The sequence below is a fragment of the Schistocerca cancellata genome, chromosome 5 (assembly GCF_023864275.1).
Source record: "Schistocerca cancellata isolate TAMUIC-IGC-003103 chromosome 5, iqSchCanc2.1, whole genome shotgun sequence".
Taxonomy (NCBI): Eukaryota; Metazoa; Arthropoda; class Insecta; order Orthoptera; family Acrididae; genus Schistocerca; species Schistocerca cancellata.
This window is the reverse complement of record NC_064630.1, coordinates 129,426,715-129,444,508: the sequence shown is the minus strand read 5'-3', so window position 1 is coordinate 129,444,508 and position 17,794 is coordinate 129,426,715. Positions and strand designations below refer to the sequence as shown.

The 17,794-nt window shown below is 42.9% G+C and overlaps 1 protein-coding gene across 1 annotated transcript in view; it reads left to right on the top strand.

The window, feature by feature from the left end:
• Window positions 1–17,794, top strand: part of LOC126188396 (centrosomal protein of 78 kDa-like) — a 191,041-nt gene that overhangs the window by 22,289 nt on the left and 150,958 nt on the right. The window contains exon 3 of the mRNA XM_049929997.1: window positions 14,400–14,476. Coding sequence (XP_049785954.1) covers window positions 14,400–14,476 — 77 coding nt within the window. The remainder of the gene's footprint in view (window positions 1–14,399; window positions 14,477–17,794) is intronic.

Here is a 17,794-nt window from a genome sequence, read left to right as displayed (position 1 = left end):
CTTGTGTGTAGTATCTGTAAGTGATTGTTCTTTGGAGGGCGACAATGCCCAGTGGCCCAGAGAGTCGCAAGCAGAGGTAGTTGTTGAGAGGCTGTGGAAGGTATAGGCTGTGTGAGCCAAAGACGGTTGCTTAACGAAGGATTTATCTCTGTGTTTAATAGTAGTGGCACACAGTTTGAATAATAGTGTGTTTATGTTTGTGCAGTGTGATGAGGGAAATAAATTAAATTTTATCAGTTTTTAATGCGTCTCCATCAGTTAGTACCACACCATTGCATTTAACAATGAACGAAGTCTCGATATACACGGTCAACTACAACAAGAGGATTGTAACATAATAGTCATTAATTAATCCAAATAGTCTCCAAGGAGAAGGGAGCTTATAAGGTCAGGACTATGTGCAGGCCAGTCCGTTACAGGGATGTTATTGTCGTGTAACCACTACACTACAGTCCGTGCATTATGAACAGATGCTTGATCATGTTGAAAGATGAAACCACCATCCCCGAATTGCTCTACAACAGTTGGAAGCAAGAAGGTGCTTAAAACACCAATGTAGGCCTGTTCTGTGATAGTGCCATGCAGAACAACAAGGGATGCACATCCCCTCCATGAAAAACACTACCACACCATAACACCACTGCCTCCGAATTTTGGTGTTGGCACTTCACACGCCAGCACATAACGATCACTGGGCATTCACCATACCCACGCCCCACCATTGGATCGCCACATTGTGTACCATGATTCATCACTCCACAAAACATTTTTCCACTGTTCAATTGACCAATGTTTACGCTCCTTACACCTTTTGATCATATAATGTAGCTGATGCAGGTATATGGCAGTTGTTGTTTAGCATCGCCTATTAAAAGATAGTCCATTTCTGGAGCCAAATATACCTACTAATCCTCCTTTCTCCTTACAGATAGTGGCAGTATCCTGTATCAAATAGAAAGTTTGCTTCTATGCTAGGGGTACTTTCAATACATATGGTAACCTTTTGTTGGTTATTTGGAGGAACCTATATCCATTCTCTTCTTCAAGGTTAGTGGAAACTTCTCGTTGCCGATGTCATCCCTCATTAACTGCAGGTATTCTATCACTTGTGTGTGGTTGATGATAAGGAATGCTAATATCTCTTTCTGTACATTCACAATGGCTGCTGGTAGCCATTTGTATTCTCCTCTGAATTTTTTGGAATATTACTATCTGTTGCATCATCTGCTCATTAAATTCTGTCTCTAAGGTTAGCCACTGAGATCTCTGGTCTGTTTCATTCTGAAATTTAGATGCTTGTTTCTTAATTTTGTTCATATTGGTCTGCAGGATATCAGAGAACCTTTGCCAACTTTCTTTTGTGTTCTTGAAGTTGGTTGTTGCGGGTTGCACTATCACCATTTCCTCCTGGCTTAAGTGCAATAGTTGCTTCTGTTCCTTTTCCACTTGCTTTTTTCTTGTCTCAAAGTACTCGGTGTCCTGTTTGTTTAACGTACCGAATAAAAGCATACTGGCTGATCCTACGATGTGCAAAAAGTCCTTACTGAAGCCATTGTTCACAACATGCCAGCTGCTTAATTAATGCCTGTGATTCTCTTCTGTTGTCTTTCAGCCCTTCCACCATTTCCACTGTGGTGTGTTGTTTTATAGTATCTATGCCAATGGGCTATGGCAGCTTGTACCTTGCGTATCGTCTTGTCAGCATTTTCTTTTAACTTCCATAAACTGATGTGTCACAATTTCCCATACGATGCTAGTGATCTTGATTTTCCCTTCTGCATTGTAATATATCTCTCTGGTGGTGTTGAACTCCTGCATCCAGCAGGCAACTGGCTTATACTGAATTGAAGTCACTGTTGTTCACCCACTCATCAAAAGCCACCTAGCAGCATCATCTTATGGCCATCAGTAATGTTAGAGTGGTTTTCCTAACACTCTGGATGTCTAAACTTTCAACTTTATACTTCTCACTAATGTATTCCATCTCTGTCCTTTCTTCCTGTTTACTGGTGCTTCCAGGGTTAACAGGAGGATAGTAACTGGTGGTCAGCATGTCTCCGAAGACCCATCACAGTGTCTCCATTAACTCTACCTTTTGAGTTTCCTCTTTAATCAGTTTTAAGATAGAATTGAGCCTATCCTTTCTCATTTATGTTTCAGAACACATCAGTGAACTTTATCACAATCTCATCTGTCTAAAGTTAGAAGAATTGCTATAATCTGTTCATGTGTACTGTCATGAATTTCTTATTCGTTAATTGGAGTATTACATAAGAGCCTTGAGTCCTTACAACACAAGAAGGTCCTCTCCACAGGCTTGTTAACTTCTTTCACCATCCTCATCTCAACATTTGTCATATAATAATATCTTTTCTCCTGCCTTGAATTTCTTGGGGTTTTGAGGGCAATCACAGTACTCCTTACTCTCCTCTTTACATTCATGTTTAACACTTCTTGCTACCTGATGCATCTGGCACATTCCTTCCTTTAGGTCCATTATGTAATCATCATAACTGCATTGTACTTTGGCCAGATCCTATGATAAGATGTTTAGTATGTTGCATATACTCCTGAAAAATAACTCAAATGTAGTGAACCCAGTTGATGGGTGCACTATAGTGTTATATACAAAAGGGGAAAAAGGCATCTATTCACCTCAGTTTTCCTGCTTTGTTCCCATAAAATGGCACAGGTATTATGTTAGTATACAATGCATCATTTTGAATGTTCATTTGTTTCCAGATGGTATGCACAACAATGAATATTCTAGATCTTCAGCAAATAACAAATCCTCTATAATATGTCACTTAGGAAGTTTATTCCTTGGTCACTCAGTAATACTAATGGTATATCATAAGTGCAAATTATACTCTGCACTAAGACTGAAGCTACTGTGTCAGCATCCTGTTGTGCTATTGCCTCTGCTACAGTGAATTTCATGAGGGCATCCTGAAATGTAATGCTGTATCTATTCCCACCCTCTATTATCTGAAGTGGTGCACCTATGTTGATATCATCGTGAGTGAATACATGCTTAGTTATTTCAGTCAGCAGTAAGGCACCTTCATTTATTCTGTGTAATCTTGTTCTTCTCACAAAAATCGCAATTCTGAATGTAGTCTTCTACATCTTTCTTCATACCTCTCCATGATCTATACATTTTAATATGGTAATATGTATGACTGATTCAGTGGTGTCCACCTATTGGCGAATCGTAAAATTGCTTCAGAATTGCTTGCCTTTCCTCTTCAATAAGCACTGGTTGTCTTGTTCTGTCTTGTTGATGTCCACCACATTCCCAGTCCGCCCCCGGTAGCTGAGTGGTCAGCATGACGGACTGTCAGTCCTAAGGGCCTGGGTTCGATTCCCGGCTGGGTCGGAGATTTTCTCTCCTCAGGGACTGGGTGTTGTGTTGTCCTAATCATCACCATTTCATCCCCATCAATGTGCAAGTCGCCAAAGTGGCGTCAAATCGAAAGACTTGCACCTGACGAGCGGTTTACCTGATGGGAGGCCCTCGTCACAAGCCATTATTATACCACATTCCCAGTGAATGCAGCTAGGTCATCTGGTATCCATGACAATCCATCTGCTACTGTGTTTTGCAATCTCTTTTTATATGTTATTTCGAATATCTATTCTGCCAGTTTAATCCTGGATTTCATTACTCTTGACGACAGATCACTTATATGCACCAAGCATTTCAAAGGTTTGTAATCAGTACATACGATGAATTTTTTTCCATACACATAAAGTGGGTAGTGCTGTCGCTCGATCATCATATACCATCTCTCGGCATGGTTCAGCATTCTGGACACAATGGCAAGTGGAAAATCATGTCCTAATTCTCCTTGACTCAAGAGGGTGCCAATCAATTGCTTGCTAGTGTCTATTGTAATTATGAACTGCTTTGCAAAATCAGGACACTGTAAGATCAAGGGGCTAACTATTTTCTCTTTCAGTTCCTGGAAGGCTGCTTTCTGCTGAGTTGACCACTTGCAGTTTTCTCCTTTCTTCAGGAATTCAAGTAATGGTTTTGCTGTATAATGATAAAGGACACTACCCATAGAAAGCTCTTCAATTACTTTGTGGTACTGGATTTGGATATATTGTATCATGCTTACCTTATGTGGTTTTAACCCTTCTGTTGTAATTACATGCCCCAAGTAAGTTGCCTCTTCCATAGGAACTCATACTTGTCAACCTCCAGTTTTAAATTGTGGAATCTGAACCCCTCAAACACTTCTCCAAGTCTGGCATTATGCTCTTCTAATGTAGCTCTGAAGATGACCACGTTATCTAAATATACAAACATCTTTTGTCCCTGAAGTCCAATTAGTACCATGTTATCAGTCTCTGAAAAGTGTCCCCACTATGTATTATTCCCATCAGCAATCTTTTGTATTCGTAATGCCCTTCTGAAGTGGAGAAGGTTATCTTTTATCATCCTCATCCAACAGTATCTGGTGGTAATCCTTTGCACAGTCTAAGCTATATAAAATCTCATCAGTATGAGAAGAGAAAATACAGCACTAATGGAGATGTCATTTAATCTCTGGTAGTCCATAACTGTTCTCCACTTTCACTTTTCTGAGCCTTCCTTCTTCTTCGAAATCATCAATAATGGAAAATTTCACCCACTTGTGCTCAGCATAATGATATCCTCCCTTTATCACTGTACCTTGCACCTCTGGTTTCAACTTAATCTCATGCTTCACCACCCCAGTAGACATTCATCTATCTCGAGGATGGTGAAATACTTCATGATACACAATACATAATTCAATAATTGAAGTCCTTTCTCTTTGTTTAAGTGATTTTCCTTTAATAATACACAGCCATGTCTTTTGGTCCACTGAAACTGTACTATGTATATGGCATTCCTCACTTTCTCATGTCAGGTACTGCTTCTGTTTTCAGTTTGGAACATTCCAATACGCAGAATGAGATTTTCACTCTGCAGCGGAGTGTGTGCTGATATGAAAACTTCCTGGCAGATTAAAACTGTGTGCTGGCACAGAGTTCGAGTCTCGGTCCGGCACACAGTTTTAACCTACCAGGAAGTTTTCATTCCAATATGACCTTTTGTGGTGTTCAAAATGTGTCTCTCTTGACAATCACCAAGGCTGCTTCTCCACTATTCCTTCTGTCAGATATGTGTCCTACACATTAATCCTTAAAATCTTGTCTTCTTGTGGGCCTGTTCATGTATCATCTCACAGGATGTCTTTCCTGTCTTCTCTGGTTCTGCCTTGGTGCCGGTAATGGCCATGTGTTGGTTACAAGGAGGCCAGTTGAGGCTCTGCAACCAACCTGTCTGTGCACTGGACCAACTGATAGAGTTATGGTCTGGAGTGTGATTTATTTTTTTATTTTTTTTTATTTTGTGACAACAGGAGCACACTCTTGGTTACCCATGCATCCTAACTGCAAATTTGTACATCAGTCTGGTGATTCAACCTGTTGTGCTGCCATTCATGAACAGCATCCCAGGGGTTTTTCCAACGGGATAACACTCACCCACACACCACTGTTGCAACCCAACATGCTCTACAGAGTGTTGCCTTGTTGCCTTGGCCTGCTTGATTACCAGGCCTGACTCCAATCGAGGACATATGGCACATCATTGGACAATAAATCCAGCATCATCCGCAAACAGCATTAAACATCTCTTTAGTGACTGACCAAGTGCAACATGCATGGAACTCCATCCCACAAACTGCCATCTGGCACCTGTGCAACATAATGCATACACATTTGCATACTTGCATTCAACATTCCATTGGTTATAACCTGTTACTAATGTATCAGGATTTCGCATTTGCAGTGACTTACTCACACTTACATTAACCTGTGATCTTGCATTGTAAATCACTTAAATATGTTACCTAGACAAATGTATCAAACATATTCCTCAAGTTTCTTTACATTAATTATTTTTTTGGTATTGCAATTTTTTTTATCAGTGTATTTTCAAAATCATTTCTGCCCTTGCAGTTTACAGAGTGCAAGTTTGTGGAATGGGTTGACTGCATACTGATGCCTTTCTTTTGTTTCCCAGTTTCTAAGTCTTTTTATTCACTAACTTAGCATCAGCATTACACTGTCAGGCCAAGTGTTCTAGTTCCTTACAAACACAATGTATCATGAGTTTGGCCTGATCATATGGCCCTGGCTGTCCTTGAAGATCTCATCGACAACTTATGTTCAGCCGCTTGCTCCCTATTTCCCTGTGATGACCTGTGCATAGTGTTTCCTCTGTGCTTCTTGGTTGTAGTGCAGGGTAATGGTCCATTTTTTTTCTCTACTCTGCTACAATTTGGCTGCATGGCAGCTATTTTCATGACATGTTTCTACATATTTCAATTCCTTACAAGATGTCTCCCTCTCTTACAGCTAAAATAGCAATCTCTCAGGTGAGTTGATTCACTGAACTTTTCTTTGCAAGAAGCTTCTTCTTTCCATTGGTTGTACTAATGTTAAATCATCTCCTCTTGCTGCCACTACTGTTTTAATCCTCTCGTGTCTGATTCCCTGTATGAACACTGCTTGTGCCAGCTTCCCAATTGGAGCATGGCTACTAGGAACATCTGATGACCTCACCAGTCCATGGACAGCTTCTTGAAATTGGTGTTGCAGTGTGCCAAGGCAGCTCATCCATTTGGCTATAATTTGAGGCATTTTCTGCCTACTGGATAATAATAAACACATATGGTAATGCAAAGCCCTTTTTGACTCATAGTTCTTCAATAAAAGGCCTTTCACATCTGCCCCAGTTGCTGTCATATTGCATATGAGTAGTTTACTTTGAGCTGCACCTACAATTCTAGTTTTAACAAATTTTAATAGTGCACTATGACTATGGCTTGGCATTAGTTCAAATGCTTGTTCATCTCTCCATCAAAAGCTCTTGGGATTAACGTAAATGTCAGGCAAATGCTGAACAGGGGCCTCACTACCTTCCAGATTCAAATTAGATGTTTTGTTGTCCTATCTTGTAGCTGCAGACCTTGTTTCCATACTTGTTTACTCACTGCATACTTGTTTATTCACTGCATTTCTCGGTGAGATGGTGATACTGTGTTGATGTCTTGCACATGAATTCAGCACATTTTTTCTTGCCTATGTGGGTTCGGAAGCTTATCATCTTCTGCAATAGTTGCATCCCGATGCAGAACCTCATGCTCTCTCCTTCTAGCCTATTGGATTATTTTGACTCTCAGGTCCACGTGGTGGTGGCACGTCACAAGCTTCCCTCACAGTCATACAGGGAATGGATTGCTATGCTGCAAGGTCTCTCCTGTGACTGTCATTTTTTCTGTGGCAACCCCCATTGCAAGCAGTCTTATGGTTCGGCACTCATTCGTGATATGATTCTTGTCCATGCCCCGGTTGATACCTTATGGACTGATCTTCTGAAGCTGAAAGATCCCTCTTTATACACCTGTTTATCCAAGATCCCTCTTTAGACACCTGTTTCTCCATTATTCGTGCTCATGAGCAGTCCTTTCGCTCTACTTCCACGCTGCAGTCCCCAGTGCAGGTCTTCGCTGCCTGCCCCCATGACACCGGTTCACATAACTGCAGCTGCCGCAGCAGTGCCGGAGCCCCCTCCTGAGGCTGCGCCCGCCCTCCAGGACCAGGGCACTGGTCCCCACCTGCACCAATGGTGGCCACAGCAGCAGCAGCGACAGCGGTTGCCCTCCTGTGGTCAATGCTTTGTCATACATCAGAGGCAAGATTGCCACTTCCGGAGGGTGGTTGTTCAGCCTCCAGAAAGCAGGGTCACAAACCAAGGTCTGTCAGTCGTCATTGTTGATGGCCATGGACGCCTCCAACTCTGGGGGATGAGCTGGACCCACTGCCGCCAATTTCCATTGTGAAGTCAGTTTTTCTGCACACGATGGCTGTGATCACTCTAATTGTGCGGTTGGATGGCACTCCTCTCCCATTTCAAGTGGGTACAGGATCCTCCACCACCATCATCGATGGGGATTCCCACTGTCAGTTGGGTTCATGGCCACTTCGTCCATTCCATACTATTCTGAAGAGCTACAGCAACGACATCATCCGACTACAGTGGTGGTTCTTGGCTCGGGTACAGTACCTCACTCACAATGTCACGGCCCAGGTTTTGATAATTGCCACCCCCAAGCCCACCAACTTATTGGGAATGGATTTTTTTCCCTTACTGGGCCTTGAGACCTCGAGATACATGACTCATGCCTGGCCATCCAGTTGTCGGCAGACAATCGCTTGCAGCAGCTTCTGGATGACATCCTAGATGTGTTCTCTGCCACAACTCTGGGGGTCTCTGGGTTCGAAGCCCATATCAAACTCCTCCCCTCAGCAGTCCCGAAGTTCGACTGACACCCCAGTATGTCAAGGCTATTCAGCAGCTGCCACCCCTGAAGAACATCTTCCAGCTCATGTCAGTCCTGGGTCAACTCAGTTACTACCGCTGTTTTATCCGACATGCTGCAGCTCTGGCGGAACCCTTTCACTGCCTCCTCTGTAAGAGTGTTACATTGGATGCATCACCAGCTTGTCATAGGGTGTTCCACCGTCTGAAGTCTTCTCTCCTGACAGTGTTTTGCCTTGCTCCTTATGACCCCACCAAGCCTCTCACCCTGGCTGCCAGTGCGTGAGACTATGGTGTGGGGGCCGTCTTGTCTCATGTCATCGACAGAGTCAAGCGCCCAGTGGTCTTCATCTCCAAAATGGTATCCCTGGCTCAGCGTAACTGCAGCCAAATTGAGGAGGAGGCCTTGGCCATCATCTTTGGGTTTAAGAAATTCCCTGATTTCATCTACGGCCATCACTTCACCTTATACACCAGTCACAAGCCTCTGGTCTCATTGTTCAGTGCTACATCCACTAGCCCCTCGAGGACTGCTCGCCGCCTCCAGTGCTGGGCACTGTTCCTCGTGGAATATTCCTACGACATCCGTTTTTGGGCCACAGCTCTCCGTGTGAATGCAGATCTTCTCTCTCATCTCCTGGTGGGCGCCAACCCTGAGTTCAATGCTGACCTGGTTGCCTGTTTCCACCTGGATGATGCTGCTGCTGAGGCAGTAGCTGATTTGCCACTGGATGCCAAGCTAATTGCACATCACAGGGCAGACAACCCGACCCTCCAGGCACTGATGCACCATGTTCAGCATGGGTGGCCGTCAGACCATCAGCTGCCACAGCCAGAGGTCTGGGACTACTGGCAGTGCTGCCAGGACCTGTCTGTTGTGCTTCCACCTTCCCTCCACCACCAGGCCTTGGAGCTCCTGCACATTGGTCATTAGGGGATTGTCCTGATGAAACGGCTTGCCCACCAGCATGTCTACTGGAGGGGTTAGACGCCACCATCACTCGCTTGGTGGCCTCATGTCCCTCTAGTCAACGGCACCAGTTGGCGCCCCCTCAACGCTTTTTGCACTTGGAGTTTGCGGGCCTGTTCCTCGGCTCCTCCTGGCTTATCGTTGTGGACACAGGCAGTGGGTTTCCTTATGTCTCCCACAGGTCCTCCATGACATCTACCCATACCATCCAAATTCTTTGCTGCATCTTTTCCATTGAGGGCCTTCTGGAGACATTGGTGACCAACAACTGCCCTCAATCTACATCTGCTGAATTTACCTCCTTCTGCACCATCCTGGGCATCCAGTTGATTCATACTGCTCCCTTTCGTCCTTAATCTAACGGATTAGCTGAACGGTCTGTCTGTACATTCAAAGTCCAGATGTCGAAATTGCACCCCCAACACTCCCTGGACGACACCCTTACCATCTTTCTTTCCTCCTACTGGTCCACTGTTCAGGATGGGTCATCCCCATTTGAAAAACTTCATGGCTGCCCTCATCGGTACCCCTTTTCTCTCCTGTTTCCGTCTTCTCCCCACCCAGCTGCTCCGCATTCGGCACAGCCCCATTTTTCTCTGCAGGATCTGGTCTGGGCAATGTTTTCACCTGGAATTATCCCCAGTGGTTCCCCGCCAGAATCTTGTTGCTCGTTGGCTGTGCTATGGCAACAGTCACCCCCGTCGACAGCATGGTGTGCTTGAAGCACACCAACCAGCTTCGCCCCTGTTGTGGTCCACACTTGGCTCCTCTGCCGTCTTTATGGCTGTCGGCCTTCGGGGATGGTGGTGCTCCTCTCCCCACCCGACCGCCGCCTCCACCATTGCTGCCGGTCACACCCCAGGCAGACCCTCTGGCAGAGGTCCCTATTCCCATGGAGGTGGATCCTGCACATGCGATCACCTCTGGTCTCCTGTCGCATATGGACCCGGGCCTTGATGTTGAGATGAGCCTACCACTCACCCCAGGGGGGCAGGGAGGGGGCCAGTTCATACATTGTAGCACCTACTGCATCGGTATCTCACTTCACGTCCAACCAACACAGGATGCCTGCATCATAGGCTGTATATTTACCAGGAAAGCCTACGTCGTGTTGTCAAGACAAATATTTACTGGCGACCACAACACGACACCAGGTCTCCACCAACGGCCACCAAGGACCACTACCTTTTCGCGGAGTGTGCAGAACAGCTTCACCAGAGGTCGCAGCTAGCCCAGGAACTGATTTGATACACCAGGCATATGATCGAAAATGGTTCTGGCAGATACATCTGCCAAACGGCTTTATAGGGCAGCGCACTGCCAGCAAAGGTCAGTTTGATGCACCGCTTTGAAGTATACAGAGCTGCCACCCTGGCAGCCACGGCCAGACACCTCTTCTAGCTGGCCAATCCCTTGCAGATGGACTTGGTATAGTTGACAAACATCTTGACATTGTAGAATTGTTTTATTGTGATCTCCCCTCGTGAAGGGGCAGGTATTTTCTATTATTATTTGTTTTTTGATACTGGTGACGGTCCACAGGGATCAAGTCTGTTGTTGTTTTGGGGATTATAATATTGTTTTGTTTTGGTGAGTCCAGTAAATTGTTATTGTACTTGTGTTTTCTGCATTTCTCTTTTGCTAACACAGATACTTCATTAACCTTTCAAGATTCAGCAGTTACAGTCTGTTGCAGCTTATGCACACATAAAATGCTTTCTCTAAAGCAAAGCTCCTGTCCTCACCTCATTATTTGATCTTGCAAGTGTCTCATACACAAAAGAGTAAATTGAATTTTTTCTTGTAGTACTATTTATACATTGCATTACCAAAGATATTTGAAAACACTGGTAACAGGGAATTTGTCATGCATTTGTTTATATAAACTTTTTATTTCTTTTTATTAAGTAATTTTAGTAACAAGTTTTGTAATCTGTCTCAAAACTAGCCACACCGGAAAACTCGTTACGGGAATGATTTTAGTAGCGAACTATGATATGGGGCACTGATATGGAACTTCCTGGCAGATTAAAACTATGTGCTGGGCTGAGATTCGAACTCAAGTTTGAGTCTCAGTCTTCATCAGCACACACTCTGCTGCAGAGTGAAAATTTCATTCTGGATGCTGCACGATCTTTGAAAAGTCTACTTGACACTTCAGTGTACTTAGTTGAGTATTTACTCTTCAGTGATTTAGTAATTGTCTCAGTTTCCTCATAATTTGTTTTCTGTAGCTGCATGTGACATAATTTGCTTAGAATATCAGCTTTTAAAAGTGCCACATGCTTGTGGTCTTTTACAGTTTCTCAGTGAAACTGATGATTTCCGGGTTTGTGGGTTTCCAACCATGTTGATATTGTCTTTTTCTGTGCTGGGTTTTTCAACAACTTCCTTACTTGTATTCATCATGTGCTATTTGAAGCAGTGAGCAACAAAACCTGCTCTCAACACCTGACAAAAACAGCTAGGAAAGTATGTACAATATCATCTAAAGAAAATGACAATGTTAATTCAGCTGAAAAATCCATATATTTCGAAATCTTGTACACATTTGCTTGGTCAAGAAAACTGACTTAATTTGCCAACTATTGACAGGAAATGGTTATTAAATATTTTGCACAACTCTGTAAGTCACTAATAGGATCATTCTCCCACACAAGAGATGTGGTTCGTTCATCATCCACATTCTGCACTGATACTTCTGTAACAACTGACCACATTGTATGATTTTTTGTTCTGAGAGATTTCAATTCTCATGGTGTACACTGTTTTAGCGTAACTGATGACATTCATCAGGCCTTTGCAGTATTGTCTGTAGAGAAATTCTGTAACTGGGTTGTAACTGTCCTCATTACAGTACTGGTCCCATTTCCTCCAGCATGATGTTCTGATGGCTTTAGTTATCCCAACTGATTGCTTATTGATACTGTGCTTCTACTTGAAATTTCTTGGTGGACAACAAGTGTCAAAGAAAAAATGAAGCTTTGTAAAAATATGTTGTATTTGTCATTCAGCTGGTTTGTATTGTGTGGTGACATAAACATGTGGGCTTTTCTCCCAAGAGTAAAGTGCTTTATATGAATTGAGAAGATAAATTGACACTCCTGTAAAGAGGACAAGTTGAATTGCAGAAAGGCACAATGAAAAGATGCTTACACATTAGCTTTCAGCCAAAGCCTTCATCAGGAAATGAAAAACACATACACTCATTCAAACAAGCAAGCACACTCTTGCACACACTTGACTACCATCTCTCAGATCAGACTTTTATGCTTTGGCCGTAAGCTATTGTATAAGTGTCTTTATGTTGCACCTGTCTGCAACTCACTGTATTGTCTTTACAGTTAGTAACAATGTATCTTTTTCTTGTATTGTTTAAATTCCAACCAGGAGTATCAGTTGTTTGATTTTACATGAATTGAGTTCATTTGTTTGTGTAAATATTGACAGATATTTTTAGCAGCGGCTTCATGTATTACTCTCCACCCATTCTCTATCAATTCTGCCTTGTTAGTTGCGCTTCAATGAGATATTTTCACTGTCTGATCACTTTAGTGTGTGTGCTGATATACCATTGCCTGAAACATTGGATTTCTGTCCAAGTCATCATTATCGTGAAACTGTTCCACTAAGAGCACTATGTCATCTGGCAATTTGCTTGTGATGATCCACCTTGTACTTTGTGGAATAGTGTCAGGGTTACTTTTTCTAAGTGACCATATTAGTGATGTAGCAGAATTTCTTTGCATCTTGGCTACACCTCATGAAAATTTTGTTTTCTCAGCTGTGATGCCAAGGCAATGTTGTTGTTTGTATAGCTCCATGTTATTTCAGATTTAGCATTCCTCAAGTGTGCTACACAAAAGGCCATCCGTAGGATGGAATCATATTTATTGCTTGCATGACAATCCACTCCTCTCTCAGAAATGTGTCCCATATATTTAAAATAGTACTTGTGCAGAGAGTAGTGCAGTGATTTCGTTGCTACTAACCCCTGATCTCTCCAGGAATAATGGACCTTGCTGAGATGGAGTGGCTTGCATGCCTCAGTGATACAGATAGCTGTACTGTAGGTGCGACCACAATCGAGGGATATCTGACTAAACCTGAAGGACAGAGGCTTTTCTAGTAGTAGCAGGGGAAGCAGTCTGGACAATTGATATGGCTTTATAACTTCAACCAACATGGCCTCGTCATGCTGGTAGGAAGCTGTGTGGGTTAATGACGATAAGGACCTCATGGGTAAAATATTCCAGAGATAAAATAGTTCCTCATTTGGTTTTCTAGCTGGGGACTACTCAGGAGGACGTGATCTTCAAGAAAAACAAAACTGACATTCTATGGCACATAATGTGGAATGTTAGATCCCTTAGCTGGGTAGGCAGGTTAGAGAATTCAAAATCGAAAATGGATAGGCTGGAGTTAGATGTGGTGGGAATTAGTGAAGTGTGGAAGGAAAAAAAGGACTTCTGCTCAGGTGAGCATAGGGTTATAAATACAGGATGTTCCAAAATAATCTTCACAACTTTGATCACCCATATTTCAGAAACGGGGATAGTCAGAAACATGTGGTTTGCGGTGTAAATGTTCATACACACCTAAAGTTTTTGGTTTTTGCAGGTTAGTTACTGATGAACATGCCTCCACGTCCCCCCTCACCCCCACCCCTCCCCCGGCAGACACAACAGTATGTAGAATGATTGATAGCAACCATATCTGACAACCAGATCCAGTGGAACTTCTTGGCAGGTCAGAGGAGCAAACCCCCATCATGTCCGACCATCAGACAAGGGAACATGAGGTTCAAGGAATCTGAAAGTATCATGAAAGGGGTAAGTTGTGGGCATCTGAACATGAGTGATTCAGATCTGGAATGGGTGAAACAGAGTTTTATCCGGAGCCCAACCAAATCAATTCGTCAAGCATGTTGACAAGTTGCAGCTACACGAACCATAGTGCCAAGGCTGGTATACAAGAAACTGAAGCTTCATGCCTACCAGGTGCAGCTGCTGCATACACTTGAGCCTGATAACAGGCCAAAGTGCAAAGTACTTGTTTTTGCAATAGAGATTCTGAGTCACATCAACAAGGATGCAGACTATATTGAAAAGGTGATGTTCATGGACAAAGCTTTCACATGTAAGGTAAACTGACACAATGTGAAGTTCAGGTGCTCTGAGAACCCCTGCTTTAGCATGGAAATTGTGCATGGCAGTTCAGAGGTAAATGTGTGGTTTTGTCTGTTTGAAGATCACGTAGTGGAACTGTTTTTCTTTGCAAGGGCATCAGTAAGCTCAACTATTTATCTGGACATGTTGGAAGAGATTGCATTTCCACAGATTGAAACACTGCATCCTGACATCACACTGAAGCAGGATGGTGACCCTCCTCACTGGACCTGACTCATTAGGAGGGCTTTGGACAACACATTTACAGGTCACTAGATTAACAGTGAAGGACTGATTTTCTGGCCCTTAAGGTCTCCAGACATAACTCCATTAGACTTTTTTCTTTGGGGCTTTGTTTAGGATGCTGTCTACTTGACCACACTGCAGGACCAGTAGGAACTGGGAACCCACATCAGAGCAGCAAATGCACAAGTTAGGTTGGACAGGGAAGGAACTAGAATATTGTTTAGGTATCCAGCATGATACAGATTGTGCACACATTGAACTCTTTTAAATGAGTACTAAAACCAGCCTGCCCTGGAGCAGATATAGACTCAGATCACAGTGAAGTAGTGATGAAGAGTAGGCTGAAGTTTAAGAGATTAGTCAGGAAGAATCAGTATGCAAAGAAGTGGGATACGGAAGTACTAAGGAATGACGAGATACTCTTGAAGTTCTCTAAAGCTGTAGATAGAGCAATAAAGAATGGCCCAGTAGGCAGTTCAGTTGAAGAGGAATGTACATCTCCAAAAAGGGAAATCACAGGAGTTGGAACAAAAAACTTAGGTTCAAAGAAGGTAACAGCAAAGAAGCCATGGGTAACAGAAGAAATACTTCAGTTGATCAATGAAAGAAAAAAAGTACAAACAAGTTCAGGGAAATTTAGGAATACAGAAATAAAACTTGCTGAGGAAGGAAATAAATAGTAAGTGCAGGGAAGCTAAGATGAAGTGGCTGCCTGAAAAATGTGAAGAAACTGAAAAAGAAATGATTGTTGGAAGGACTGACTCATATAAGAAAGTCAAAACAATCTTTGGTGACATTAAAAGCAAGGGTAGTAGCATTTAGAGTGCAGTAGGAATTCTACTGTTAAATGCAGAGGAGAGAGCAGATAGGTGGAAAGAGTACATTTGAAGGCCTCTGCGGAGGGGAAGATTTGTCTGATGTGATAGAGGAAGAAACAGGAGTCGATATAGAAGAGATACGGGATCCAGTATTAGAATAGAATTTAAGAGAGCTTTGGAGGACCTTAGATCAAATAAGGCAGAAGCGAGAGATAACATTCCTTCAGAATTTCTAAAATCATTGGGGGAAGTGCCAACAAAATGACTGTTCAAATTGGTGTGTAGAATGTTTGGTGACGTATCATCTGACTTTTGGAAAAATATCATCCACACAATTCCAAAGACTGCAAGAGCCAACAAGTTCAAGAAATATCGCACAATCAACTTAACAGCTCACGCATCCAAGTTGCTTACAAGATTAACTAGGAAAAATGGAAAAGAAAATTGATTATGTGTTAGATGAAAGGTGAAGGCACCAGAGAAACAATTCTGATGTTGCAGTTGATAATGGAAGCAAGACTAAAGAGAAATCAAGATGTGTTTATAGTATTTGTTGACCTGAAAAAGTGTTCGATGATGTAAAATGGTGCAAGATCTTTAAATTTTGAAAAAAACAGGGGTAAGCTATAGGGAGAGACAGGTAATATACAATGTGTACAAGAGCCAAGAGGGAATAATAAAAGTGGACAACTAACAATGGGATTAAAAAGGGTGTGAGACGAGGATGTAGTCTTCCACCTCAACTGTTCAATCTGTACATCAAAGAAGCAATGGTGGAAATAAAAGAAACGTTCAGGAGTGGAATTAAAGTTCAAGGTGAAAGGATATCAATGAAAAGATTTGCTGATGACATTGCTATCCTTAATGAAAGAAAAGAAGAATTACACAATCTGCTGAATGGAATGAACAGTTTAATGACTACAGAATTTGAATTGAGATTAAATCAAAGAAAGATGAAAATAATGAGAAGTAGCAGAAATGAGAACAGCAGAAACTTAGCATCAGGATTGATGTTCACGAAGTAGATGAATTTAAGGAATTCTGCTACCTAGGCAACAAAATAACCAGTGATGGACGGAGCAAGGAGGACATCAAAAGCAGACTAGCACTGGCAAAATCATTCCTGGCCAAGGGAAGTCTACTAGTATCAAATATAGGCCGAAATTTGAGGAAGAAATTTCTGAGAATGTACAATTGGAGCACAGTATTGTATGGCAGAGAAACATGGACTGTAGGAAAACTGCAACAGAACAGAATCAGAGCATTTGAGATATGCTGCTGCAGATGAATGTTGAAAATTAGGCGGACTGATAAAGTAAGGAGTGAGGAGATTCTGTGCAGAATGGGAGAGGAAAGGGATATGTTGAAAACACTGACAAGCAGAAGGGACAGGATGACTTGGCATCATGTAAACCATCAATGAGTGACTTCCATGGTATAGGAGGAGCTGTAGAAAGCAAAAACTGAAGAGGAAGACAGAGATTGGAATACATCCAGCAAATAGTTGAGGACATCATTATGGAGCTCCCTGTACAGTATCAAATAGAGATACAGCAGTAGATAGGCCTAATAACAAATAAGAAAATAGGAATGGAGATAAATGTTACATTTTAACTTTCCTACATTTTGTAGTGATCCTGGGGTGTTTCATTACTACGGTGTTGGGATGGGTAACAGCAGTGTGGCAAAGTCATGGAAACAGGCTGTTGGTAGCTGAGACAGTCAGCAACAAAATTGAAAACATTTTACTAGCATCTTGGTGGAGGTGGTGGCCAAGCTACCATGCAGCATGTAGTGAGGAAGGCATGTGGTTGTGACATACTGATGGCCACTGTGCCGTGACGTTGACACCCAGGAATTCTGACTCCAGAATATCCAACAGCATGCGGCCCCATTAGTTTGACAAGGCTGTTCACACTTGGAACAAGCCCTGCTGAAGATTTGCAAGTTGCTTGCAAGTTGCAAGTTGCTTGCCAGCCTCTGGTGATGGAAGTTGCTCCAGCAAGTGACAGCATGTGGTGCCTAGGTACCTGGGTGGGCAGCTGTACTGCCTAGGTCCATTCTGCTGCCTTCCAGGATAGGAGTCTAGTTGCTGCTAGAGTAGGCCAGGAAGCTGCCCACCAGTGGAGAAGTACAACTCCAAGGAGGACTTGGATCCAACAGGAGGTGCAGTAATGGAAGCCCAAACTTGTAGCAGCTACATACTGTCCCACATCACCCAGTTGTTTGG